This window comes from Tribolium madens, unplaced genomic scaffold, assembly GCF_015345945.1.
Source record: "Tribolium madens isolate multiple individuals breed KSU strain unplaced genomic scaffold, Tmad_KSU_1.1 Scaffold_11;HRSCAF=98;Tcas5.2_LG3b, whole genome shotgun sequence".
Lineage (NCBI taxonomy): Eukaryota > Metazoa > Arthropoda > Insecta > Coleoptera > Tenebrionidae > Tribolium > Tribolium madens.
Window position 1 is genome coordinate 3955322 of NW_025400975.1, and position 23504 is coordinate 3978825.

Genomic DNA, 23504 nt, shown 5'->3' on the forward strand with positions numbered 1-23504 from the left:
TATTTATCCACATTTTATTATTAAAAACACTGTATAAAAAATTAGAACACAACAGTTTTTTTGTTTTTATTTTATCACAAAAAGACGCTAAACAAATGTTGAAATGTTGCCCAAAACGCAATTTTTTATAAAAAATAATTAGGCAAAATGAAATAATAAGTAAATGGAATGATTAATCATGGAATCAACGTTCATTTGCCCGAATCCATTATGACTTAAAAAAAATGACGCTCCTACTAGAAAAAACCCTTTTGTTGGCAGGTCTTCGATTCGCATTCTTTTACAAAGTCACATTTCATTGGCATTAATAACATTATTACAAGGAAACGTGGGAAATTTATGATAAATAATACCGCTGCAATTACGCCCAGAAAACAATGCGCATTGCAAGGACAAGCAGCAAGGATAAAAACAAAAGACACTCACTTCCGGTCCAGGCAAGCTAGATCCAAGATCGATGATCCTCCAATCACTGATTCATCACGCACATGCAACAAAAAAATAATTTTCACGCACTCACGCACGGCGTCCACACTCGACGGATTCCCACAAACGACTGAAATAAAGATATTTGCTCGCGATGCGAAACTTTCCAATTCGTCGGGACTCCGGGGGAATTTTCGGGGATTTAGCGCCACACAACGGGGTTATTTGCCCATTGGGGTTTCAGGGGTGGGTTTTACTTACATAAAAATCAAAAACTAACCTTCAAATGAATCGATCGGATTCGGGCTGAGGTCACGCACGAGGAGTGAACTTCACTAGAGTCTAAAAAATCGACGGGCTTTACGTCCAAATTATAATTTTGATATTTCTTTACATTATGTTGGTTTATTTATGAAATTTCTTGTGCGAAAAAACACTCTACAAACGTCAAACTCGCAAACTGACATTTGGACTATTTCGAGCAGTGTTGCCAACTGAATGTAGACAAAATCGGAAAGCTTTTAGGAGATTTGTTGATCTAAAATCACTAAACAGTGGAAAATTTCAAAATTATAACAAAAATCAATTTTTATTAAAAAAAAAATGAGTAATTAATAAATAATAACTGATACAAATTCTGCATTACCGGTGAAAGCAGTTTGAAAAATAAATGTACAGTTGCGGAATAGAAATTTCTCGCAGTATTGTCATTTTCATAATGTAAACTCTAAAACAACCTTTACATCAAAGAACAAGGATAGATATTCTAGTTCTTTGCTTTACATCAATAACCTCATTTTTGACTCTTGTCATGTTTATACAATTTTGACTTATTTATTTTAAAAAATAGTGATTTGTGGCATAATAACGGGTAGGCAGTAGATCAAAGCGATGATTCAATTACACTTAGTACTTTTAATAAATTTCCTAAGACAGACAAAAATTGTTTCATTAACAATTTTCAAAACAAAAAAACTAATTTTCAAATGTCAGTCATGATGACAGTAAAAGGTAGTTTATAGTGAACTTCTTAAAGTGACAAAAAAGTACTGCCCGAAATTTTAATTCCGCAACCGTACACCAACATCGTGATGCACAGTATAGAAAATGCAATAAGCAATATTCCCGCAATTTCTGGAGATTTTAAGATATCAGAAAATCTTACTAAAAATCGATAGACCTCCCGACAAATCAAAAAGGTTGGCATCACTTATCCGGAGAATTGACAATAGCACCGTGCGATCAAATAAAAAATAAACTAGAGTAGGCGTCGATTAAATTCTACAGTTGGCAACACATTAGCTGGGAATCTGGGCTGGAAATTTTTCACACGAACTGAAAGTGAAAATGACCATCCACTGTTTTCCTCTTGTACAGCAATAAAAATTTTCTGCTCTAAAGTGAACATTAATTCACTCAAAAGGAATAAAACGCAAACTTGTCAAAGTTTCCGCTGACATTTGATGTCAAAAATCAGGATTGCCATCTGAAGGACTTTAATCACCGCCTACTCTAATTTATTTTCTTTTTGATCGCACGGTATTTGTAAAGTCCTAGGGTCATTATTTGGGCAACCTCTGGTGGCGAAAATTCAAGCCCATTGACATAAAAACTGAGTAGATAGTTTCTGCCAAATTAAAAAAATTACAATAATATTTTACACTGAATTTTTTGGTCATAATTTTATAATTTTTCTAGTTCTGTGTGTCGCTTTGCACTAAAATATTGTTTTTGTTTTTTGTAATTTTAACAAAAAATGCCACTCAATGAATTAACAAAAATAAGATTGCTGAAATGTACAGTTGGAGACAAAATACTTTGGTCGTCACTTTTCTAACACTTTAATGTAAAAATGAATGACAATTTCAAACTAATGACAGCTATTATATCTTTCTATCAAAAATATGTACAACTTGTCAACTATGATTGACAGTAGCTAAAAATAAGGTTAACAGTCCTAAAGCATGCTTTACAATTTAATGTCACTCAAGTGACATTGACGACCAAAGTATTTTGTCCCCAACTGTACGACTCACAGTAAATTTTTTTAAATGTAATGTCAAAAAACAAAAAAAAAAGATCAAAAAAGCCTTTTAAACATTTTATTTGGTCTTTTGTTTACACTTTATACACGACCCAACAACTCTACCTTTACAAATTACGTTACGTCCGTAGCGAACGCCATTATTTTACAAAACGCTGTATAAATACACAGTATCAAACAACAAAACAACTGACTTGATTGTACAACAAACAGAACAACAAAGGTGCATAGAAACGACAGAGAAAACCCATTGACTAAAACGTAATTTATTGCCTATCAACCCTAAGCATTATTTCCAAGCCTGTCTTAGCGCCTTTTTGGCCGCCAAATACTTGGTCACATATGAGGCTATAACCAGTCCTGCCAAAACCAAAACGATCAACCGGTGATCAAAGTCTTCTTTCAACAAATCGAAAGTCTTAGATGGCGCCACTCGAGTATAAAACATGTCCAACCCGTGGACTAACACATGACTTGTACTCTCTAACTTGGCAGGGGCTACTTCGATCTTGCGAATTCTTGCTAAAGTTTGGTTGTAGTTGATTGTGGCTTCGGGGGGTAAGGAGATTTCCGGTAAGTAGGGGAAACAACTCTCTTCTGGACCACAAGGCATGTCGGCGAATCGTGGCTGAAGCAACATCCAAGGGATTTCCACCACACTCCCGGAACTCATCCCAACTAACAAAAACTTATTCGTGATCCCTCTTTCAGTCAAGGTCACTGACATCGACACGGGATTGGCTGGTAGGATATATGACTCGGTTTTGACCTGTGGCAACTGACTTATACCGAAAGAACTAAACACTGTACTATTACTCTGACTGGAGCCTTCGTACATTTCCGCCGAAACGATTTCGGTTCTTCGGAACCTCTCGTTGAAGAAAGTATAAACGAGCCAATTCTCCGAGTGTACTAAATGTACCGGACCTTTGGCCTTCTTATGTGACGTCGAATAGACCACAAAACCGGTCACTCCGTCAACTAGAAACACACTGAGGACACTTTTATGCACCGGATCATCGCTCAGTGTTGCCAACGCAATCAAATTCGGATTAACATACTTGTAATGGACTGATCGATCATGGAGGACACGACCCTGCGAATGGACTCGCTCGGCCATAGGACGTGTACTAACACCCACCAATTCTGAGAGTCCTAAATTTAGGTTCCACACAGGTTTTAACCCAAAATCTGGGTCAAGTCTATAACCCTGAACCAAACTCTTCCCTATAGTATACACGTAGGAGTTCCTCCGGACGATTTTCCGGTCACTTTCCGGGTAAACATGGACGGAGTCATCCGCACCAATCACCACCACCGGTTTGAGATGATTCTCATCCTCATTGGGCAACAAAAACGCCTGTTTGACTCTATAACCCAATCGTTGCAAGCCACGTGACGCTCCACTAATCGGATCAAAGGCGAACAAAATCCCCCCTCCTGTTGTTGCATCCTCGGCCAATAAAACACACTGGGCGGGTAATGGGGCGTGTCGCGCTGTCCTCTGCACCAATAGCATCATTGTGACGTCATTAAAAGCCTTGACATTGGGTAAACGATAAGTCCAAACAATTGAACCGTTATGTAAAGTGTCAATTCCGAATAATTTTCCAACACTTGTTGCTACGACAATGATCCGGTGTAACCCGAAGTCGTCCCGAATCGAACCGAATTGACCGCTCACCAAATTGTAGAATTGTTTGGTTTGGGTGGAAATGCGACGGGTGAACATTGTCATGATGTCATTGGAGGATTCTGTAAACTCGTTTTCGATACTAACTTCAAGATCTGAAACAGGTAATTCGAAGAATTCGACTGAAACGATGTTACTTAAGGCCTCTTCGCGGGTCCAGGAGACTTTGCCTTCAGGGAGGCGGACTAGAGTGAGGGCGTGGTCAGTGCTGGAGAGGAGGAGCTCGCAGGAGGGGCCTCGACACTGCCCGGAAACTATATAAGGCCCCCCGAGACCCAAAGGATAGTCAATATCGACCGAAATTTCACTCTGACCAGTCAACAAATTAAACGATTTCACTCTTATCAACTTCTCCATGTTATCCAAATTGGCCTCGAGTTGAAATACAGAATTTCCGATTGAGACAGCATTTGGTGACAAGTCATGTGGTAAAACTGAGCCCCCAATTTCCACGATTTTCGCCTTATTGTGTCTCACGAGCAAGACAGAAGGTTTGGGGCTATCAAATTCGAGTAAATTGCAGTCAGACAAGCTTTGAATCGAGTGACTGTTGCTCTTGGAATCCTCATTAACAACATCAAACCAGAATAATTGTCCATTAGAGAGGCAAACGAAGTAAGGGTTGGCCGTTGTACATTTCTCTGAGACCCAAGTTTCGGGGATTTTCCGAGTTTTCTTGCGGATTTCCCCCGTTTTGAGACTAAAATGTGTGATTTCCATATGTGAGCCTGGAACTGGTGCAATGTGAACCAAAACGTCGCCTTTGAGCATCCAGAACGAGTCACCGCTCCGATCGAGCACCAGAGGCCACTCCCAGAGAAGGCTTCCAGAAGGGGCATCCCACCCACGTACATAGAACCGGGTTTTGGCCCCCGAGACAGTCACCACGTCCCTGTCCACGTGCAAAAACTGCGGCTGGTGCTCCTGTGGGTGCTCCATGAGTTGGCGCCATAAAATTTCGCCGGTTTTAGGACTCAAACTGGCGACGATGTTCTCGTGTGTGGTCACAATCAAGCGGTTGTTGTCGAATTGAGCGTGTTTCACTTTACCGATAAACGAGCGTTTCCAGTCGAATTTTCCTACTTGGTCTTCGTAAATGGCGTTTACTGAGAAAATTGTCACACATATTGTTATTATTTGTCCAAAATTAGCCATTTTTCATACATCGGACATAACCTCTATAACATAACCGCACTTTTTTGATAGTTTTGATTTGACAAGTCATAAAATGCTTAGTTTCCAAAAGTGCCACAGCGATAGTGTCGCTACTATTTTTTTGACTTTTGTAGTTTTTCGAATACACTAAAAAAATGTAGACTTTATTTTTGATTTGTTTATGGTTGGATTTGAAGCCCACACCTTTTATTAATAGTCTTATTGATAGAATGATTGACTAGTCTGTGACGGCAATACAGGTAACTGTAATTACAGGAAAATGCAAAATGGGTGAGTAAAATAATGTTTATTTGTCTTGTAATTTCGAATTAATCGTAATGTACATAATTTTTTTCAGTAGATAGTAGTCTATAAGCTACAAAGAATATTTACAGTAACAACAACTGGACAATAAATGCATTTTTTTCATCGTAGCGTTTGTGACCAAGTTGGTAATTGTTTAATCTCCGTTTAAAAACAAATAATCTCGCTTTTGGTATAAGCAACAGTTATATAAACCTTTGACAACATTTAATGATAAAAATAAAGTGTTAAGTTTGTAAATAAATCGTAAACATTGAGCTAAAGTGACAAATTGCCTAATAAAAAAATTGAAACGTCATGAACACCCACGATGCTGAATAATTGGTCTAAATTGGTCACATATTTACTTGTTGAGACTTTCCCACAACTCGTCATCCCCCCACTTATCATCCCAATTTGATCTCTTCTCTTTTGTTTTCCTCTCCTTTTTAATAGATTTCTGGGTCGTTGAACCGGTCGGTGACGTGGGATTACTTCCGGAAAGGTCCCTAGAATCCGATTGGTAGCCCTGATGATCGCTCTGGTAACCACCCCAACTGCCATCCCAGTTCTGACCCGGCGATTTCGGACTAGACGCCCTTCAAAATCCCCAAATTAAAACCAAACTAAACAAAATTAAATCAATACTTTGAACCCTGTTGACTGCTACAACTCCAGTCTTCATCGCGGACATAACCATTCCCGCTGCTCACCAATGAAGACTTCTCTCCAGGCGAATGGTAATTTTCACCACCCACTTGACCATAGCCCCCAGAATGGTAGTCGCCGGCGCTACCACTGCCAGACACCTCGCGCCAACCTTTCCGACCAAGTTCGCCCATCTATCACCAAGAATTATTTAAGAAAAATGACAATAAAAAGAAAATAAAAATAATTTTTTTGCCTTTTTTTAATTTATTACCTTATTTGAGAGGCTAGATATTTGTGTTCCTACATCTTCTAATAAAGAACCCTCTTTTACCTGACGTAAACATAAAAATCAATAAAAGGAAAATAAAGGAAATTAAAATAAAAAAGAAACTAAAACAAACCTTTTCCCCTACATGTGAGCTAATATCAACTACCTTCTGTGTGGCAATTCCGCCATATTTGACGGCATTTTCGGTCGCTTTGCTTGCCAACTTGCTCGCCGAAGAAGATAAAAATGACCAACCCTGTAAATAAAAAAATTACTATTGAGTAACCAACTTGATAAAAAAATACACTAGCTAGAGACGACATGGCCGTATCGACAAATTCCTGTGACTGGCTCCGAGGGGGCGGCTCCATCGTGTACCCAAACCCGCTGTACTTCCCCCCCTGACTCGGGGGCAAATCCCTAGACAAAACTTTAATTCAAGAAGCTAAAAATAACCGATTTACCCTCTCCTATTGGCATTTTCAGCTTGTTTTTTCGCAAAGAACGCGTCCTTCTGGTCTTTAAACTCCGGCGAGTTGTAATTCTGATAGCCCCCTTGATACGACTCGTTTTGATAAGTGGACGCGTTTGAGTACGAATTGCTACTACTATTATAACTATTAGAGTTGCTAATCAAACTCCCTGTGTAATTCTGAGCTTGGGACGATTTCTCGTCCCAGGACTTCCCCTGAGACAGCGTCGAGATCTTGTCTCGGTAGAGGGCGGCAGCTTTCGTGTTATACTTCTGCTGGATGGTCATATGATCGTCCCAATCGGGTTGAGCTTCGAAGAAAACTCGGGCGTTTCGGTTGCCCCCAACCTTCATTTTCTCCAGTTCTATGTCTTTCCACTTGTCCATTGTGACCGAGCGGACGAAAGACAGGTGCACCCCGAGCCCCCGGTGCTTGCCGGAGCATTCCAGGCAGATCCATATGCCGTAAGTGACGGAGACCCACTGGGGGTTGTGTGTGCCGCACTCGAAGCATTTCTGGAAAGGTAACAAAGAGGAATGATGGCACAAGGCGGAAATGACCCCAATTTACTTACGTCGTTCTCGTTGTGGGGCTTCAGTTCCTGCAAAACACGACGGGTTCGAGGACTCGCCATTTTGGCAAAACTGGCGAATTCAGAGAGGTAAAAAACAGTGGAGTGGAAGAGAGTCAACACGGGAACATGTTTAATACAAAAGAAATTAAATTTCGTTTAAATAAGAGAAATGTCAAAAAATTGTGTTGACGTGTGGGATTGCACAGCGCCGGAGTGTGCGCGAGAAGGAACATGCCGGCAACCGTGTGTCGGTACGATCGAAACCACTATATTACTGTTTTTATTTTTTTTGCAAGAGTTTGATTAATTATTAAGCTATTTATAATGCACAAATTAACCTAGATTAAAAAATATTGTTTAAAACGTAGCTTTTTTAAAATTTTCGGCCTTATGCTCCTTGGCTAGTCGTCAGTTTATTTTTTGACAGGCGCAGGCGCAGTGTTGGCAAACATTTTTCAAATTTTGGAAAAAAATTTTTAAATAAAAATCCAAGAAAGATTCAGTAAGTTAAAACGAAACATTTTTTATGTAGAAACAATTTCGTTTTATATTTTTTAAATACGTAATATTTTTTAATCTTACAGCAAAAAAACGCAAGGGAATTATTTTTGCGTGTATTTACAACAAATAGGTACAGGAATGTTACAGTAAGTACATTTATTACTTCAAATTGTGTCGTAACTCAAACCTACGATCTACAAGCAAGAAGAAAGTCAACTTTGTGACGAGCATACTGTTAAATGTTAACATACACTCCACACAAAACAAAGAATTTGATTTCAAACGAAACAAATTGACTTTTTTAAAGACTAGATTGAAAAACTCTTCTGAAAAAAACAAGAGTTAGTTTAACTTCATGTCAGTCAATGCGAAATCGCATCAAATTTGTGTTTCGGTAGCAATAAAAGCTGTAAAAACCTTGATGGAATGTTAATAACAAAACTCCAACTACGAGTAAACCAAAAAAATCAGATCAGAGCTTAGCACAATCCCCCTTCCAACTCATCATCACTAGCGCCCTCTTTCGGTTCGCCTCTGTCATCAGGTCGATCCTACAACGAATTTATTAGACAATAAAAAACACAATGAAAAATCACCTCAATTGTGGCCGTCGTCTGCGAATTGGGCGAGACATACGATGGCGCCGCGTTCTCCCTCACGCTGGCTTTGGGGGGCGTCGCGATGCCCTCCGGTAGGGGCATATCCCTCGCCAAAATCGCGTATTCCACGTCCATGTGTTTGATAAAGGAGCTGTTGAGAGCCCTTTTAGCCGCTTCGGGGTCCTCCTCGTCGTAGGCTTGGAGGAGCATCTCGAGAGTTTGAACTTCAGGGGCTTCGCAGTAGTTGCCCCATTCTTTGAAGGCTTTTTCGGCGGCTACGACGTCCCCTCGGGCTAACTGGACCAGGACGAGGGCTACGGCCAGCCGGCCAGTGGCTTGATAGGCCTCGTTTTGCTGGTGGAGCCCCAACTCGCGGCGGATGGCGTCCGCGGCGAGGTCATACCTAAAAATAACTCAATGGTTCAATGATTTTTTTTTTAATTTCTTACTGTTGCAATTTGACGTGGAGACGGGCTACTTTGCTGACGTACTCGGCGGCCTGTCTCGAGTTGTCCTGAATCTAAAACAAATCATTCATGATTTACAGATTCCTGTAATACTGAAATGACATTTTGTTATAAAATTACCATTGCGATTTCTGAGGCATGTTGGAAGAGTCTGAGGGCTTGTTCAGGGTGTTGTGCCTCCAAAATCTTCGCTGCTTTATCAAGAGAGGCGGCTGCTGTGTCCCCACTGCCGTGACTTTGAAACATGTTGGCAGCCCTTTCTGCCAAAGACGCAACATCCTGTAAATCCCCGAGTTCCTTACACACCAAAACCGCCTGATCTAAAGCTTTGGCGGCCGAAAACAACCTAATTTCGCATTAAGGAAGTCTCACTAATACAACAAAATTTGGGACGAAAAAAGGATACGCTCTGTTTTGTTTATGACAGTCGACGGATTTTAACAAACACTCCTTGCATTGAACAAAGTTCTTTGCGTTACGAAAACACGTCGCTGAAAGGCAAAACTGAGTAAAACTCACTCAAAAAAGAATTTTTCAATACCTGCTTTGTTGTAATCATCGGCGGCGGACTCGTAGTCAGGTCGCCACTTTAACAGCGATGTTTTAAGACTGGAAAAAAAGGTAATTGAGGAGAGTGATAAAAATGGGGCCCCTTACTGTTTTTCGGCGTTTCGGATGTGCTCCAAGCCTTCCTCATTCTTTTTATTCGCCGACATCGCAGATGTCTGACAAGTGAAACAGATGATTTTTGACAGTGGGCAGGGTGAGCGATGCGCGCACCGCTTTTGACAACCGTTTGAATTTTGGCGCCATATTAAGAAAAAATACTTTATTCAGACTTAGAAAAACAATATCTATACACATGCAGTACAAAATCACTTCAGACTCGATTTGGACAAAATCTTGACAAAAACATCGGCGGTTTCCTGGAGCAGCATCTTCATAATATCGACGGTAACTTGATTCTTGACGATTAATTCATCCTTGTCGAAATTGGTCCATTGAGATTCTTCTTCTTGAGATTCCAACACCAGGACTTCGTCCACGTGGTCCCTCTTCTTGCGCCCCCACTTAATAATAGCACTTTCCGCGACTTGAACTTTTTTAAAACCGAACAATTCTTTCAGTTTGTGGTTGAAAATTTTTTCTAAAGCGCATGAATCAGGAGATTTACTCTTGGTCAATTGCGGTTTTTTGGCAAGAATTAACCAAGACGGTTCTTCCACGACTTCGAATTGTTTGTAATGATCCCTCGCTACGTTTTTACAAATATTGAACAAAAATTCGGCACATATTTTCGATACTTCAACTTTCGAAAACAATTTAAAACCATTTTCAGAGAATTTCACTTTCTCGAGAGTGTTGTTTTGGTAGGCCTTGTAGAGAACTTTCGAGCTATAAGACGCAATTTCGCTGATTTGCTTCACTTCAGTTGGTATTACCGACGGGGGAAAAGAAGAAATGGAAGAAGGGGGAGTATAAGGAGGGGGCGGTTTGTTGGGAATTTCACGCATGAAAACATAAGGGAGTTGTTCCTTCTGTTGCAACTCCAATTGCTTGATCTACAAATAAAAAATATTAAAAAACTGCACAAAAATCGATTTTTTTTACCTCCTGTTCGATAGCCAATTGCTTCCTCCATAACTCTTCAGCTTCGCTTCCGAAAATATCAGTTGGTAATTGACGGCCTTCTAAAGATTCTAAACACAACAATTTGTTTTCACACTTTCGAAACTACTTACCCGAAAATTCCGGTGAATTTGAAGCCCCCACATCATAAGCAGTGACGTAGAGGTCTTGCAATCGCGGACTTTTATCCCCTCGAGTGGGACTAGCATCTGCTAAAATTTCGAAAACTCGTTTCTTGACATCTATCTGATTTTGATTTTTCTTCTGTGGTGTTGTTTCTTCCGTTTCTTCATTCTGGTCACTTACAAGCTTCTCGTTTAATCTACTCAGCGATTCTTCGATTTTTGAAGCAGACTCTAAAGCTTCCTCCAAACTGAGAGATTGACTATCAGAGGAAATATCTTCGATTTGTGTGGAAATTTCTTCAACGATTTTAGCAGACGACACTTCTTCTTTGCTATCTTCCTTATCTTCTCTAAGAGATTCTTTTGTTTCAACAGTCCCCGACTTGTCAGTTTTAGCAGAAACTTCCGTTTCTAGATCTTTGGAAGAAATCTTTTCCGAAGAAAACTGCAACTCGTCTTCATCAACTTTTGATGTTTCTAGATCTTCAATCTTAGAAGTTTTATTCTTCAATAAATCTTTTACGGAATTGTGTGCTTCTAAATCCTCTATTTGAGAAGAAACGTCATGTGTAGCCTCTGACTTGGTTTTTGAAAATTCATCTTCAAGTTCTTCTGTTGTAACAGCTTGCGGCTCTTCTTCAACAATTCTATTCGATTCTCTTGCTGAAGTTACATTTCTAGAAGAAGCTTCAGTTTTTAAAGATCGAGATGAAGAATTTTCTGTTCCTTCGGTGGTAACAGTCTCTGGTTCTTCAATTTTTGCCGATTCTTTTATTGAAGATAAATTTCTAGATAAACCTTCTGTAACAACAGACTTTGTTTTTGAAGATTGAGATACGTCGAGGTCTTCAATATCATCTGTTGTAACAGTCTGCGATTCTTCAGCAGTTTTGGGTTTTCTACAAGAAACGTCTGATTTTGGTTTTGAAGATTCTGATGCATGAGGATCTTCAATTTCTTCAGTCGTAATAGCCTGTGCTGCAAATTCTTGTACTGAAGATAAATTTCTAGATGAAATTTGTGTAGTAACTTCTGACTTTGTTTTTAAAGATTGAGGTGAGTCGGAATCTTCAATACCTTCTGTTGTAACAGTCTGCGATTTTTCAACAGGTTTGGTTGATTCTAAATTTCTAGAAGAAACTTCTGACTTTGTTTTTGAAGATTCTAATGCATTGAGATCTTCAATTTCTTCTGTTGTAACAGCCGGAGGTTCTTCAATTTTTACCGATTCTTTGATTGAAGATAAATTGCTAGAAGAAGCTTCTGTAGCAACAGCGTCTGACTTTGTTTTTGAAGAGTAAGATGCTTCAATTTCTTCTGTTGTAATCTTAGCCGATGCTAAATTTCTAGAAGAACCTTCTGACTTTTTTTTTGAAGATTCTAATGCATTGGGATCTTCAATTTCGTCTGTTGTAACAGCCGGAAGTTCGTCAATTTTTACCGATTCTTTGATTGAAGATAAATTTCTAGAAGAAGCTTCCGTAACAACATCCTCTGACTTTGTTTTTGAAGTTTGAGATGCTTCAATTTCTTCTGTAGTAACACCCTGCGATTCTTCAACAATTTTGGCCGATTCTGAATTTCTAGAAGAAACTTCTGTCTTAGATGCATTGTAATCTTCAATTTCTTCTGTTGTAACCTGTGTGGAATCAAGCGTGGTCGACGATAGAGGCTTCAAGTCTTCTAAATCTTCAATTTTCGAAAAGTTTTTGTCTTCAATTTGTATTTCTTGGTCTTCAAAGTCTTTTCCTTCAGCAGTGTAATTAGGAGTCATATTTTCCGGTATTGACTGACTAGATTTTTTGCTCAATGTGGATATTTCGTCACCGATTTTGGTGAAATTATCAATGAGTTCTGATATGGACGATATCTTTGTCTTTTCTTCTTGGGAATTGATGATTTCGTGGACGGATTCGGCTTCAAACACTGAGGAATAATTCACATCGATCGACTTTTTCACCGACTTTTCACTAACGCCACTGTTCTCAGTCTCGAGTTCACTGAGATTTTTGTTTTTATTCGAATACTGTCTGGCACTCTTACAAACGTAGTGGTCGTTCCTCCATAGTTGATTCAATTGTTTCTTATGTTTATCGGGAGTTGTTTGTGGAAGTTTGATAACGGAAGTTGCGGCCGCTTCCAACTCCGCGATCTTCTTTTCTTCGTCGAGGAGTTTTCGGTGCCATCGTAGTAACTCTTCGGCGGCCTTGCGGCGCTTCTGCAATGCCGCCTCTCGCATTAACAGTGTCCTGAAATTGGGGGAAAAACTCAGTTTTTACGAATTATATAACGCGCACTTTACTCGTGTTTACAACCGACCGCTGAATGGACTACTGCTGACTAATTTTGAAACGTGGATTTCCTCGCTGTAGGAAGCTTCCTAACTGAAAAGTCCATGCTGGATACGAGCCAACAGGATATCTAATATTAACTCGCCTGTTTTTAATCATTTCTAATTTCTTTCGTAATAATAGACTTCAACGGCCGGAATTGATGAAAACTATTTCTGGACTGAAAAACATGGACGAAATCGCAACGTAAACACTCAACTTTTACTTCTCACCAATAGTAGTTAGTGTTGACGAAAAATAAAAAAGTCTGTGATTTTTGGACTTATTTTGACAAAATTTGGCGAAATCAAAGAGTTTCTTGGTCAAAAACCAGCTAAATTTTGTACGAAACACTCAAAAATACACTTTAGATATCTTTAATTTCAATTTCATTTTGCGATTTTTAAGTTTATTTTGACAAAACAAGTAAATTTCTCTATTAAAACAATGCCTAAATGATCGAAACAGGCCAAAATAACGTCAATTTCCAAGGAATTTGATAAAATTTAATTACTTCTCGAACTACGGGATGTGAGGACAAATTTCCCGGTTAGGAATCAGCATATTACTATAGTGATTGTGAATAAAGCCTCTTCAGACCAAAACAAAGCAATTAACTTAATTATACTTCAAAATTTTAGTTTAAAAACGTGCTAGAAAGTTTGAAAAAAAGTAATAAGTAACATTTTCGACAAAATTTTGATGTTTTTCGACTTATTGAAGACAAAATTTCGCTAGATCGAGTAAAATAAACAAAATAACATCAATTCCATTTTATCTCTGTGATTTTTAGTCGTGTTTTGACAGAATCTCAATCTAATTTAACAATTTTTCTGCCAGATTTTGCAAAAATTTTCAAAAAAAACTATTCTTTTCTCAAAAACTTGGTTAAACACTAAAAAAGATAAAAATACCACTATTATTAGCCTACATTGGTAATTTTTGAGCTTGTTTTTAACGAAATTTTGCGAAATAATAGCTAAAAGATGTATTAAAACACGTAAAAAGACCAAAAATAACAGCCTATTTAGCGATTTTTCGTCCCTGCCTGAGAAATCTCGTAAAGAACAAAAATACTTTTTTAACAAATTTGTGAGTTTTTTTAACATAATAACTTAAAAAAAATCGGTTTTTTCTTCAAAAACGTGCTTAAACACTCAAAAAAATATAAAAATAACACTATTTTGGCCTAATTTTCGGCTCATTTTTAAGAAATTTGTACAAAAAAGTGCGTTTTTAGCTGAAAAATATGCTGACACTCTCGAAAAAGTCAATTTAGTGATTTTTTGACCAATGTGTCAAAAAAATTAAGTTTACAAGACAAACTAAATATTATTGATCCACCTGTACATATAACCGTCGAGTTTTTTTTTGGAAAAAAATCTTCAAACTTTTTTCTTTTTTTGAATTACCCTATACAGGATGAATTGAATGTAATTTTTGTTAAAAAAGCTTCTTCCAGATCAAAACAGAGCAATTAACTTAATACACTCTAAAAAAAACCTAAAATTTTAGTTCAAAAACGTGGTCAAAAATTTAAAAAAAGTAATAGTAACAACATTTTCAACCAAATTTTGATGATTTTCGGCTTACTGATGCCAAAATTTCGCTAAATCTGAGTAAAATAAACAAAATAACATCAATTCCGTTTTATCTCTGTGATTTTTAGTCGTGTTTTAATTTAACAATTTTTCTGACAGATTTTGCAAAAAAACCTATTTTTGTTTTTTGTTAAACGAAAAAAAAGATAAAAATACCACTATTATTAGCCTACATTGGTAATTGGAATTCCCTGTTTGAAAAATCTCGTGAAAAAACAAAAACAATTTTTTAATAAATCTGTGCGTCTCTAGTTCAAAAACAAACTAAATCAAGCGAAACAAGTTAAAACGATACAACTTAACTTAATAATTTGAAAAATCGTTTTTTTTTTCTCAAAAATGTGGTTAAACACTTAAAAAAGACAAAAATAATACTGTTTTGGCCTAATTTTCGGCTCATTTAAAAAAAAAATTGAAGAAAATTGCATTTTTAGCTAAAAAAATATGCTGAGACTGTCGAAAAAGTCAATTGTGATTTTTTGACTAATGTGGCGAAAAAAATAAGTTTTTGCATTTAAAAAATAAGCAAAATCCTCAAAAATAGTAAAAAATCGAATTCTGTTCTTGAAGAAGAACGCTAATCCTACTAAATGTTCGAGGAAAGACTCGACTTTAAAAAAATACCGCAACTACAGCATATTTTTCATTTCTTAAAAATCATCGGGAAAAAATCCGCTGACTCTCACCTTTTGGCGTTCGCCACCGGCACCTCCACGTCGGACTCCTCCGACACTCGCAACGACTTCGAGGTGACACTCACCACATCCGTACTCTTCACCGAAATCGACGTCTCCGAATGCACCGACTCGCTGCGACTTTGCACCACCCTCAACGGCCCCATGCTTCGCCTCTCTTTGCGCTTCTTCACCGTTATCTGCGCCAGCATATCATCGGTGGAGAGCCGCGTCTTAATCAAATTCCTCTGCCGTTTGAGGGTGTTTTTCCGCTTCTCCGACGCCTCTTTTTGCATCTGTTTCAGTTTTTTGATCTCGTTGCGTTCCTGCTCATGTTTGAGGAGGATTCCGCGTTGTTTTTTCTTGAGAAGGGAGGCTTCTTCGATTTTCCCAGTTTCGATTAATTGTCTTTGGAAATTTGCTTGTAATTATTGGAAAAACAGAGATCAAAGACTTACTTTTTCTGGATTTCGAGCCATACGAGCTCGCCTTTGGTCCGGTCGAGGAGGGCTTGTTCCCGGATTTTGATTATGGCCTTTAATTGCTGGATTCGGGTGTCTTCGTCTTTGATCAGTTGGTCGAACTGCAAATAAGTGTTGTTCAATCGGTGTTATTTTGTTATTTCAATAACATTCCGACTGGCGACTGATAAGTGTAATAACGGAGATTCTTATCTCTAGTCGGGTTTTATGTTTACTTAGGTATGGTACGAGTGTTTAATTACGTATCGTATGAATGGCGTTTTTTAGAAAAATGAAACTAATTCTCAAACAATTTAGAAATAAGAAAAAAAAACTAAAAAATGTTTAGTCTGAGAGGCCTTGATACGAAAAATAAAAACTCTGTAAAAGAAAATCACTGATTATGTGAAAAAATATACTGAAACTTGACCACCCTGTACGCAACGTCGGAGGATAAGATAACAGAAACATGAAAAAAATGGTTAAAAAATTGTATCTGTTAAAAAAAATGACATTTGACATTTTTTATGACCATTAAATGATATTGATGATCTTGTATAAAGTCGCGGTCAATTCATAGTGGCCATTTAATTTATTGCAAAGTTAACAGCCCCTATTTATTGCAAAGTTGGCAGCCCTTAGCCCACCACCTCTAGTGTGTGGGTTGTGTCTATGTTGGTAGTAGAAATAACTAAGTTGTCAACAGTTATAACAGGAGTGGTGTAGATTTGATAAGTGAAGTATTCTAAGCCGACTTTTTTACAATTGTCATTTTTGACAGATATGTCTCTAAAAAAACAATTAAATGTTTAAAGGCGGATTTACACAACACAATTTTTACAAATGTACACAGGGAAGTGGCCACTATGAATTAACCGTGACTTAATGTTTTTTTTTAATAATTATTTAGTAAAGGTACAAAAATATTGTCAATAAAAGTCACAAATGACAGAGTTAAATACAATTTAGGACACAGCTTCCTTATTTCCTCTTCTAATAATAGGCTGTAGCAAAAAAACTTTGAAAATTATTTTTCCATCAGAAATAAATAGTGCTAAATTTAAACTCCCACTACATCGATATTTTTATAGATAGAATTTTTAAATATTTTTTCCATGTTACTGGTATCTTACCTTACATGGCATTTTTCTCTGGGGCGCGAGTTCTGGCGCAGCCTGTATTTATTTCAAATCACATTATTCTTGCTTTTTCAAACATCTTAGCTAAAAACTTATTTATTAAAAAAAAATCTTGCACAAAGTGGCCAAAAGTTACATATTTGGGTGGAAAATGGTGTTATTTTTGTTGTATTGTGTAAGAAATTAATTTTTTATTATGTTTTATTCAAATAACAAACCAGTAAATTTCTTAAACAAATCAAAAATTGGCTATTTTGGTCAAAAATGATTATTTCTGATACTTTCTAATAAAAGATTTACCTACTATTTGAGGAAAAATTTACGTTTTTAACAAATTTAGGCATAAATAATTCTCTAGAAATTTTTTTTCTCTAAAAACTTTCTTGTTTTGCAAAATTTTGCCTAAAAGTGTGTAAAAAGTCACATTTATCATTTCAAATCGCATTATTCTTACTGATTTCAAGCATCCTACCAAAAATTCCTTTATTTTAAAAAATTTTTTGCTGAAAAATGGTCAAAAAAATTTTGTGAAATTTTGCATAATTATGCAAAATTTAGAACTATCTTACTTTACATGGAATTTTTCTCTGGGGCGCGACTTCTGGCGCATCCTGTATACTGTTTTATTATTCAAGCACCGTAACCAACTTTTTTTCCTTATTACTAATTTTTATTTTATTTCATTGAAGTAATTAAACTGTCGTAACATTTTTCTTTAAAGTAACACCTGACTTTTTATTCCATTGGTTCTTTAAACTGTAGTTTTTTAAATATTTAATGTTTTTCAATTTTCCTAAACAAAACAAAATAAGAAAATTTTACACTAAACTTTAATGATACACCCTGTTTACATCAAAAACGGTTAATTTTTCCACACGACTATTATTTTTTTTAATACAGTGCGATCAAAGTCTTTCTTTCAAGCAAGCCTAGAAATTTAGAACGTATTTTCGCAAAACATAAAATGTTAAATAACAAATGTCAAAAGAATTTTTATGTAATTTATGACAGGAAATTGTAGTGAACCATTTGTATGAATAAACACCAACAATATTTCATTTTAGGATATTTTGAGAAGTTTCATAGGTCAATACTGTAATTTTTGAAAAATATTTTTTTGACATCTAGCCAACATAAGAACTGCCAAACGACATACGTCCTTAACTAATAAGTCTACTTGATAAAAAAAAAACTTTTTGATTTATTTGAATTTAAAATAATGTATTTTAATCACCCCAAATACAGAGTGGCTCACTGAAAACAAGCCACCTAAGTTTTTGACATTTTGACTCGATGTATTAAAAAAACTCTCAAACAGGTCAATTTAAAGAGAAGCAGCATGTAATTTTTTTAATGAAAATATGGGTTAAAATTTTATTTTAAAATCTATTAAAATATCTTTACAAGTATTTATGTATAATATGTATTTATGTAATTTTTAACCGAAATAGAAAAACAAATTTATGTTCAACTATACAGAGTGGTCCATCAATGGAACAATTAAAAAAAAACATGGTTTGAATTGAATTTTTAAAAATTGTTCGACTATTAAATGTTAATTTTTTTTATTTTAGGTAAAAGTAAGTTTTTGCAATAGAGTTTTACTCCATTGTCTAAAATCGTTTTATTATTTTAGTTTGTAATTAAATTGTGAAATTTTTAATTTTTACAATTCCTAGTATGTATTCATACTTACGATATTCAGCGATAACAAACTCGCACAATTATTCGCATTGTAATTCTCGATATTTGAAATGGAAAATTTCGATTGCTCCTCCTCTGCTATCGAAACACTCGATTCGTTCAAATTACTCAAATTCCACTCGGTGGCGGTCGAAAACGAACTATTCTGCATCGATTTACTCGCATTCATGATCGAATCGTTCAACTCCTCGATGATTTCAGATCCTCGTGAAAAATTAATCGTATTGACACTACTTCTCGGTGACTTTTCTGTCGAAGTTTTCGCAATAAACGACGTCTGGGTGTCCACATTTTGAAGAATTTTTCGCACGGCTGTATTCGTTTCGTTCTTTGTTTTTATACTCTCGAAGGCCTTTTCCACGGCCATGAACTGCCTGAAAGACTCGTTGAAGTCGTTCAGGAGGCGCACTTCGGCTTCGAATTTCAGGTGGATCTCATTCACGTTGTTCTGAAAAAAAAAAACAAGTAATGTCTGATCAAAGTAACCTGAAATTAAGTAGATTTAACAATTAGTGTTGCCAACTTAATTTCAAAGTTATGGGCTACTTTGATGCTCACCACACTAGAACTCGATGGCCTAAGTGTGATATTTTTCAGGTGATTTTTAACGTCATTTTGCGGTTTTTCCAAATCGCTATTTTCGTCAGTATTTTTTGAGAGCGTTTCTGACTGATTTTTCGAATTTTCACTTCCAGTCAAGAGTGATTTGAACGATGGTTTTTCTTGTGAGAAACTCGAATCTGAGGAGTAGTTTTCACTAAGAGACTTGATAGTAATTGTGTTCGTTTTCCCATTAATTGAGTTTAAATTGCGAATCGAGAGTGAAACATTTGGCTCTTTTAAAGTCAGAGACTCTTGAATGGAATCCGAATCTGATAAAGTTTTCATTACTTTTCGAGATTGTGAATCACGATTTTTCTTGAAACTCTCCGTATTTATAATTTCTGAAACGCTTTCTTTGTGGAAATCCGAGCTGTAACTCTCATTTTGCAATTTGTAATTTTTCAGTTTATCAAAATCCAATTTTGGTTTATCGACCGAAGTCACACTTTCGCTGGAAATGTCCGGAATATTTTTCGAAGTGTCCGATTCGCTATCAATGAAGAGATTTTTCGACACTTGTCTCAATTCTAAATTTTCAACAGCTTTCAAATCGAGACATTTATGCGACGCGAAGGACCTCAACTCGCTGTTGGCACTTTTGATCAACATCTCCTTAATTTCCTCCCTGGATTTGGTTTGGCCGCACTCCGGAGTCCCGGAGTTTTGCACCCCCACATCAATGTAATTCCTCGGTGAATTTACAGCAAACTGCAACTTTCGCTTGACTGTGTTAATGAAATTGTACGGGTATGGCACAACAGGGGGCTCCATCCACTGCGCCCCCTTATCACGACTCGTTTGAGTCTCCTTAGTGTCTTTGACACACGCGTCGGTCATTATCGAGTGTTCTGCCACCTTTTGTGGCTTTTCGGACACGGTTTTGGGGGCCTCGGACCTGGAGACTTTTTCATTTTGTTGTGACTCGGACCTAGAAACTCTTGCATTTTGTTCGGACTCGGTTTTGGGGGCCTCGGTACGCGTCTTGGGTCTCGAGACTCTTTCATTGCGTTGGGGCTTCGCCCTCGCTCGGTCGATTCTTACAGGGGGGGTTTTTTCCCTCGATTTTGAGCGCTCGCGTTTCAATTGAACGTTTTTTGTCACTAATTCTATGGTTTTCTGATGCAATTCCTTCAATTTCTGTTTTTTTAAATCGACTTTGTTATCAGTGACATTGATTTGGGCACGCAACTGCTCGGCTCGTTTTTCTCTCTGTTTTTTAATGTAATTTCGAGCCTCATTAACGTCATAACTACGGGCTTTTTTAAGGGGGCTCTTCTTCGCAGTTTCGGGTGCAGGTTTTTTGGAGTTTTTCTCGGGCTCCCGGACGGGTTGGGTTTCAAAACTTGGAAGTTTCTTTATGGGGGGCTCAGGGGGCTGTGTACCAAGACTTATGAGTTTCTCTAATTCGGTTTTGAGCTGCTCGATTTCCTTTTTGGTGTTTTTCACACGTGTACTGACGTTTTCGACTTGGTTGTGCTTGTTAGTGGGATTTATGGACATTTCTGAGCCCGTTTCAGGTGAAACTGTTTTCACGAATTGCAACTGGAAAATTAATTTTAATTAAATTAAAATTACCAAACCCACGAATTATTAACAAAACAATTAACATTTCATTTAATTTTACGCAATAACATGTAAAATCCACTCACCTTTTTTTACATATTTTAAAAATGTCAACCGTTAAAACATAACCTCACTAATTCAAAGGTGGTTACGTTTAACTGGTTACGTTCAAGGTCAACCACAAAAACTATAAAAAAAATAACTTATTACTTATTTTGCGTTTTTTTTTATTTTGGTTAAATTTAAAACACGATTTTTTTGTCTTCTGGCTTAGAGTAATCAAAAATTATTTATTTTTTAATTGATTTTTCAAAATTGACGTTTGACAGTGACACTGCGCATGCGCGTCCTCAAACACCAAAACATGTTTTTGGTGGGAAAAGTTGTTTTGGGAATTTTTGGTTAAATTTATTCAAGAATGGCCGAAAAACTCGAAGATTTGAATTTGCCAAACATGACAGTGCAAAAAATCATAAAAGACGCACTGCCTGAACATGTCAGTGTGGGTAAAGACGCTCGATCGGCCCTTTCAAGGGCCGCTTCAATTTTTGTCCTTTATGTAACGTCTCAAGCCACTAAAGAGGCCCAGAAAGTTAACAGGAAGACCCTTTTGGGGCAGGATATCCTCACGGCATTAGAGGAACTCGAATTTGATGAATTTGTGGAGCCTTTGAGTGTGATGCTTAGAGGTTGGTTTTTGAGGTTATGTCCAAGTTTGAGTGCTCAAATCGTGTTTTTTAGACTTTAAAGAAGCAAAACAGAAGAAGAGTAAGGCGAAGAAAGGAGGGGATGTTGAAATGACGGAGGAGAACGACGACGAGGCTGTGGAAGAGGAAGAAACTGGTGAATCGTAGATTTAATAAAAACAAGTTTTTTGTAATTGATTTTATTTTTAAAAGCCTGATTTATGAGAAAAATTCAACAACTAGAAGTTATGACTAGATTAAGGCCACAGAATCGTGCAAAATAATCGATGGCAGTTGAACTATGAAATTACTCTAATTTTGCGTTCAATTGACGTCCTGCACATTGGACAATCCGCCAAGGCCGTGGGACATTGAGAACAGCAACAAAAGTGTCCACATGGCACAAAAATCACTTCACACTAAAAAAAAACATTCACAATTTTACACATACTATACGAAAACATACAGTTGAGTCCATGCAAATGACGCATTCCGGCCCCAAATTCGCAATGGTTTCAAGGGGCGGTGCACTGGCCTCTTCAATTGGCATCACTGGGGCTGTGGGTGTCACAACAGTTGGTATTCGCTCCTTTCTGTACATTTGGAATGCGTCTAAAATGTGTATTCGGTCCGATTTATTCACAATTCCGGCTTCTTTGAGCTCACTTTCTGTTATTTTCTCTACGTTATCTGCAACATATTAATTATTTGGGGAATCTAAACTTGAAACTTACATTGGCACTGCATCAAGTTGGCCAAAAAGGGCAAACAACTTATGACTCCGTTTAATAAAAGTGCTTGGGCTAAGAGCGGATCGATGTTTTTTTGGGCCTCTGACAAGCCCTCTGGAAGTCTGAAACCCACAATTAGTCGAAAATCAACGAGGAAATAACATACTTTTCCAGCAAATTCTGATACTGTTTGAGCCAAAAATCGTCGGAGTTGTTAAATTCTTCCAAATTTTGTAAAGTCGACAATAATTGATCCCTGCGTTCTTTCTGCTGGTCCAACAAATCCATTAATAAGCAACTCAGCTGAATTCTTTTCTCCGATAAATCATTCTACGATTAAAAATAATTAAAAATTGTAATTTGGAGTTGGACAACACGCACGAGATTTTCCTCCATTTCAAGTTTCTTCTTATCCAACTCGATGTGTGTCAATGCTGCCAATTGCGACTCCACCAATCTCACTTGTTGCAACAGCCCCCAACATCGGGCGTCGCCCCTCTGCAAAAGCGTCCCGACGGCTGCTTTCTGCAACTCGCTGTCTTCTTGCAGTTTCACCAAAAGCTCGGCTTTGTGCAAGTCCTGACTTTGGAGAATTTCGGCGATGCGACAGTCGTAGTCGGTTTCCCTAAATAAACATTGGTATAAAATGAAAAAAAAAATCAAATCCGGTAAAACTAACTGTTCTAAAATTCCCCGAGAAACTTCCATCCGATTCTGATGGAACTGTTGGAATTTCGTCAATTCCTGTTCGAGTAAAACTTGCATATCGGTCAAAATGTCGTTTTTTCGCAAAGCGTTGTTGTATTTATCAGCAGCGGCTAAAAGTCGCTCTTCTTCTTCTTTTTCTTGTTGCAAAAGCTGCGCAAGAGGTTCGTTGTTCAGTTCGAAGAGCTGCTGAATGGCCCGATCTGAATTTTGCTCAGCTGAAAATCGAGTTTTTATTTACAAAAATATGCGATGTAATAAATATTTCATCAAAGTCAGCCAACAATTTTAAATGTTTCTTCCTTTCCTCCCTTCTACGCTACTCCAAAATATTAAGGAAACAAAAAAAATTTCCTAAATTTTTTGGTGATTTTTGAAATTTTCTCAGTGAAAAAGATC

At 37.3% G+C, this 23504-nt stretch overlaps 7 protein-coding genes across 8 annotated transcripts in view; 1 reads left to right on the forward strand and 6 right to left on the reverse strand.

Annotated features, from left to right (window-relative positions):
* LOC123006355 (F-actin-monooxygenase Mical) overlaps positions 1-900 on the reverse strand; it is a 53114-nt gene extending 52214 nt beyond the window's left edge. The window contains exons 1-2 of the mRNA XM_044400782.1: positions 707-900; positions 427-556 (exon numbers count right to left, since the gene is read on the reverse strand). The gene's annotated coding sequence lies outside the window, so the exon portion shown is untranslated. The remainder of the gene's footprint in view (positions 1-426; positions 557-706) is intronic.
* A 1614-nt stretch (positions 901-2514) lies between these two features.
* Positions 2515-5431, reverse strand: LOC123007045 (ER membrane protein complex subunit 1). Its single transcript, XM_044402067.1, has one exon. It carries the CDS (start codon positions 5316-5318, stop codon positions 2760-2762), a length of 2559 nt encoding a protein of 852 aa, XP_044258002.1. The 5' UTR covers positions 5319-5431; the 3' UTR covers positions 2515-2759.
* Positions 5432-5606: 175 nt separating this feature from the next.
* LOC123007052 (ADP-ribosylation factor GTPase-activating protein 1) lies at positions 5607-7789 on the reverse strand. 2 transcript variants are annotated; one of them, XM_044402088.1, is made up of 7 exons: positions 7588-7789; positions 7005-7528; positions 6846-6960; positions 6707-6796; positions 6544-6603; positions 6270-6463; positions 5607-6220 (listed from the first exon to the last, which is right to left on the reverse strand). In XM_044402088.1, exons 1-7 carry the CDS (start codon positions 7645-7647, stop codon positions 5986-5988), a joined length of 1278 nt encoding a protein of 425 aa, XP_044258023.1. In that variant the 5' UTR covers positions 7648-7789; the 3' UTR covers positions 5607-5985. The 2 variants fall into 2 exon arrangements, with proteins under 2 accessions (XP_044258023.1, XP_044258015.1); XM_044402080.1 differs by having other exon boundaries at positions 6674-6796.
* Positions 7790-8187: 398 nt separating this feature from the next.
* LOC123007066 (gamma-soluble NSF attachment protein-like) lies at positions 8188-9915 on the reverse strand. The gene is made up of 7 exons (XM_044402100.1): positions 9812-9915; positions 9696-9763; positions 9561-9645; positions 9275-9500; positions 9137-9207; positions 8685-9090; positions 8188-8639 (listed from the first exon to the last, which is right to left on the reverse strand). The coding sequence occupies exons 1-7, from the start codon at positions 9868-9870 to the stop codon at positions 8568-8570; spliced, it is 987 nt and encodes a 328-aa protein (XP_044258035.1). The 5' UTR covers positions 9871-9915; the 3' UTR covers positions 8188-8567.
* A 53-nt stretch (positions 9916-9968) lies between these two features.
* LOC123007037 (centrosome-associated protein 350-like) lies at positions 9969-21196 on the reverse strand. Its single transcript, XM_044402054.1, has 8 exons — positions 21070-21196; positions 19376-20962; positions 18810-19265; positions 15972-16096; positions 15526-15921; positions 10897-13157; positions 10766-10854; positions 9969-10716 (listed from the first exon to the last, which is right to left on the reverse strand). Exons 2-8 carry the CDS (start codon positions 20918-20920, stop codon positions 10030-10032), a joined length of 5559 nt encoding a protein of 1852 aa, XP_044257989.1. The 5' UTR covers positions 20921-20962; positions 21070-21196; the 3' UTR covers positions 9969-10029.
* Positions 21197-21325: 129 nt separating this feature from the next.
* LOC123016285 (DNA polymerase epsilon subunit 3) lies at positions 21326-21863 on the forward strand. The gene is made up of 2 exons (XM_044416592.1): positions 21326-21672; positions 21725-21863. The coding sequence occupies exons 1-2, from the start codon at positions 21402-21404 to the stop codon at positions 21835-21837; spliced, it is 384 nt and encodes a 127-aa protein (XP_044272527.1). The 5' UTR covers positions 21326-21401; the 3' UTR covers positions 21838-21863.
* Positions 21862-23504, reverse strand: part of LOC123016237 (E3 ubiquitin-protein ligase LRSAM1-like) — a 6193-nt gene continuing 4550 nt past the window's right edge. The window contains exons 7-12 of the mRNA XM_044416505.1: positions 23080-23323; positions 22782-23025; positions 22567-22730; positions 22404-22522; positions 22136-22359; positions 21862-22088 (exon numbers count right to left, since the gene is read on the reverse strand). Of these exons, the coding sequence (XP_044272440.1) occupies positions 21969-22088; positions 22136-22359; positions 22404-22522; positions 22567-22730; positions 22782-23025; positions 23080-23323 (1115 nt within the window). The 3' untranslated portion in view covers positions 21862-21968. The remainder of the gene's footprint in view (positions 22089-22135; positions 22360-22403; positions 22523-22566; positions 22731-22781; positions 23026-23079; positions 23324-23504) is intronic.